We start from the raw sequence: 4,469 nt of genomic DNA, 5'->3' as shown, positions 1-4,469 counted from the left end.
CAGAGAGAGAGAGAGAGAGAGAGAGAGAGAGAGAGAGAGAGAGAGAGAGAGAGAGAGATGTTGGGCTTAAACACTAGCATAATTAAAAATCTATAGTAATCAGGAACTATTCTTTGTATATTTGTTTGTATTTAACAAGTTCTTCAGCTATACGTTGGTAGACTGATACTTTGGTAAAGAACCCATATCGAGTATGCGCATGCTCTTCCTAAAAGTTCTTTTGATGTAGGCAAAATTATGTGCGTGTGTATTTGTATAAGTGTGCATGTGTGTATGTATGTGCGTGTGAGAGAGGGGGCGAGGAAAGGGGAAAGAAACGTGGAGTGGGAAAGTGAGAGAAAGGGATAAGGAGAGAAAGAGAGAGAGAGAGAGAGAGAGAGAGAGAGAGAGAGAGAGAGAGAGAGAGAGAGAGAGAGCGAGAGAGATTTTTAAAAAGCCAGGTTGGACGAAAGATCTTGCACAGGAATAGGTTGAGGTAACAGTTAGAAATTTTCTCAACCCAGCTGAATCTGAACAATGCAATCCTCTGTACTCTCGTGTGAAGGATGCGCAGAGTTCACAGGAGATGCTTTGAAAATGGATTCAAACATGAGGCTAAGAACTAATCTCCGGGGTTTTTTTTAACTCTCCCGTTACAAGAAAGACACTGAGAGGGTTTGCTTTGTTTTGTTTTGTTTTTCTTTGTTTTTCTTTGTTCTTGTTTTGTTTTTGTGTGTTCGTTTCGGGGGATATTTTGCTCGGCAATCGTTGTTTTAACACAGAGCCAGTAATTACAAATGTATGTCTCTTCTTCATTTTTTTTTCAAGACTTAAGACGGCGCTTTCGTTCTTCCCGAAAGAATTCCATTGGTTATTAAGGGATATTCAGTGCTTTATTAAGTTGCCACGCCAGTGCTCATACTCACTTGGGCCCAAAGCTAACCACCCAAAATAAACATGCTTTTAACATAAAAATTTGTGTATAATACACACAAATATATATGTATTTCTCTATCATAGTACATAATGTAAACATTTTAATACAATTTAAACACGTGTATGAATAAATATTTTAACAAGATGTCCCAAAAGTGGAATATTATTCTGAAAACCTGCATATAAGTCGGGCACCATCTTGGAAACCTTTTTTATGATAAATATTGACGCAATTCAATGTGTATGCCTTTAGATTGAATATTGGCTGTAAAATTACCCAAGGAAGATCAAGTACGGCTGGTATGGAAAGCCAGGGGCATCACACCATTCTGCAGCTGAAGATTCCTGGGCGACAACCACAAAGTCACACCACTGTCGGTCGCTTCGTCAAACGTTTCCCCGAAACTGACACACTTACAGATCACGTGCGAGCATTTATTATAGACTAATCAATTGAGCAATTTTTCCATAAAAACAAAGATTGAGAACAATTTCTGTGACATACTGTATAAAAAATATGCAAATTAATTATGTAACTGAAATGAGAGGACAGTTTGAATATAAATAAATTGTTTTAAAAATACAAGCAGGAAAAAAGGGAAACATTAAAAAACAAACAAAGGCGGAAGAACCGAGATACACAGATAAAAAACGGAAACAGCAACATAAAAAAGAATTATTCTAACCTATTGTTGAAGCCGTAGTTGGGCGTAACTCCCATCTGCTGCATGGAGTTGCCCGCCATCATTTGCTGCGAGTAGGGGTCATAGGAGGTCATCTGGGCGTTGCCCATGCCGCAAGACATGTTCATGGCCGAGTTGTGAGGGCTCATGAAGTCGTAGTGGCCCATCATCCCGCCTCCTCCGCCCATTCCGTTCAGCATCCCGAACGGCTTGAGGGCCTGGCACTTCCTACGGAAACCGCGCGGCCTTCTCCTGAAAGATCCCTCCTCGAACATAAACTCCGCGGCGGGGTCGATGGTCCAGAAGTGGCCCTTTCCCGGGCGTCCGATGCCTTTGGGCAGTTTGATAAAGCACTCGTTGAGGGAGAGGTTGTGCCTCACGGAGTTCTTCCAGCCTTGGTAGCTGCCTCTAAAGAAGGGGAATCTCTGCTGTAGGAACTGGTAGATCTCACTGAGAGTGCAGCGTTTGGTTGGAGAAGACTGTATCGCCATGACGATCAAAGCGATGTAGGAATACGGGGGTTTTTCAGAGCGCCGGACGCCCACCCCGGCCTTTTTCCCGCCTTTTCCTTCCTCTTCGGGACTTTCTGGGGGATGGGTGGTGGTGCTTGGAGACTCGTCCCCGCTCTCTCCGTCTCCCATCTCCTGGCCGCTGCTGCTTCCACCTCCTCCACCACCACTTCCTCCTCCTCCTCCTCCCCCTCCACCACCTCCACTGACATTATTACCACTCCCGCCATTACTTGTGGTGCCTGTGATGCCTGGATTCCCTGTTCCATTTCCCGGCACTTTGCCCTCCATCTTGGGTGGTGACGTCATTCCATGCATATCATGACCGTTCGTGACTGGCAGCATGGTGGAGGGCTCGTAAGGCTTCATAGAAGTGACGTCATAAGGTTTGTGTATCACGTGATCGTAGTGACCACGATTCTGTTGGTGATCATAAGGTTTTATCGGAGAGTCATACGGTTTGAGAGACGAATCATAATGTTTGATGGAAGATTCGTAAGGTTTTATAGAAGACTCATACTGTTTTATTGAAGACTCGTAAGGTTTAATTGAAGATTCGTAAGGTTTGATGGACGATTCATACGGTTTTAAGGACGTGTCGTAAGGTTTGTGGTCCAATAGACACTCCATTGTGAGTCTGAAGAGATGTAGCTAGTCAGCTAGAAGATAACACAAATTGTCTCTAGCTCCTGGTCTCGGTCTCCTCTGTTGTTCTCCGTCTTCTTCTCGCACAGGGATAGTCACAGTCGACTTGGTATGTCCATTCTCACGCCCGGTACAGACTATCTGAAATGAATGGAAAAAACTATAGAAATGGCAGCAACAACCAGAAAAAAAAAAATAATAATAGCATTGGTGTAAAGGATAACAGTAGCAAGAAGGAAAAATAATAATTATAATAATATCAAAAAAAACAACAACAGCAACAACAAATCACAAAAACAACAACAACAACAACAAGAATAATAGTAGTAATAATAATAGTAATACTGAAAATAACAATGATAATTATTATTATTATTATTATTATTATTATTATTATTATTATTATTATTATTATTATTATTATTATTATCATCATCATCATCATTATTATTATTATTATTATTATTATTATTAATATTATTATTATTATTATTATTATTATTATTATTATTATTATTATAAAATAAGAATATAAATACTGTTTTAAAAGAAGCTGAAGAAGAAGAAGAAGAAGAAGAAGAAGAAGAAGAAGAAGAAGAAGAAGAAGAAGAAGAAGAAGAAGAAGAAGAAGAAGAAGAAGAAGAAGAAGAAGAAGAAGAAGAAGAAGAAGAAGAAGAAATAAAGTTTTGATGATGATATCATTATAATCATGCTGATATTCTTATTGTTATGATTTTATGATATTATTTTCAAAATTTTCTGTATAAATAACTATCATTACCATTTATTACATTCAAATCATTAATATTACTATTATTATTGTTATTATTATTATTATTATTATTATTATTATTATTATTATTATTATTATTATTATTATTATTATTATTATTATTATTATTATTATTATTATTATTATTATTATTACTCTTATTATTATTATTATTATTAATGTTTTTATTATTAGATATTTTGTTATTATGATTACTATTATTATTACTATCATTACTATAATATTTTTTAAAATCATTATCATCACATTTGTCATCATTATCATCACTGCCATCATCATTGGCATCATAATTTCCATTATTATTATTATCATTATTATTATTATTATTATTATTATTATTATTATTATTATTATTATTATTATTATTATTTATATTATTATTATTATTATTATTATTATTATTATTATTATTATTATTATTATTATTATCATTATTATTATTATTATCATTATTAACATTATTATTATTATTATTATCATTATTATTTATTATTATTGTTGTTATTATTATTATTATTATTATCATTATTATCACTGTTAATAACTAAAATTGCATTCCTAAAACATGAAAATGAGTTTGCAGAAAAAAGTATAGTTTATTGGAAACTAAAGATTCTAAATCATGACAATCATGAAAATTACTTCCATGTTCCCTCCGGATAAGTTTCATAATACAACGTTGTAAATAACGAAGTTGCCAACTTCAATATAATTTTATTACGAGAAGACTCACAACTGCTGAAATAAGATGCACGTTTTATTAGTTAGGAAGCGCTACAACGTAGTACAATCTATTGCATCCACTATGTAACGGTCAAACTATTATGGTGGGTAGTTGGGGGGTGCTCTGGTGTGGTTTGCTTCTTCTTTCCTGTCAAACAACTGTCGTCCTTATCTCCCCGTTTTCTTTTTTATGTTTGTTAC

At 35.4% G+C, this 4,469-nt stretch overlaps 1 protein-coding gene across 1 annotated transcript in view; it reads right to left on the bottom strand.

The window, feature by feature from the left end:
• Window positions 1-2,889, bottom strand: part of LOC101845123 (forkhead box protein C1) — a 5,409-nt gene extending 2,520 nt beyond the window's left edge. The window contains exon 1 of the mRNA XM_005105912.3: window positions 1,602-2,889. Within this exon, the coding sequence (XP_005105969.2) occupies window positions 1,602-2,737 (1,136 nt within the window). The 5' untranslated portion in view covers window positions 2,738-2,889. The remainder of the gene's footprint in view (window positions 1-1,601) is intronic.
• Between the last annotated feature and the right edge of the window lie 1,580 nt (window positions 2,890-4,469).

This window comes from Aplysia californica, unplaced genomic scaffold (genome assembly GCF_000002075.1).
Source record: "Aplysia californica isolate F4 #8 unplaced genomic scaffold, AplCal3.0 scaffold00500, whole genome shotgun sequence".
In the NCBI taxonomy this organism is placed as follows: Eukaryota; Metazoa; Mollusca; class Gastropoda; order Aplysiida; family Aplysiidae; genus Aplysia; species Aplysia californica.
The sequence above is the reverse complement of the archived record's forward strand: the minus strand, read 5'-3'. Positions and strand labels throughout refer to the sequence as shown.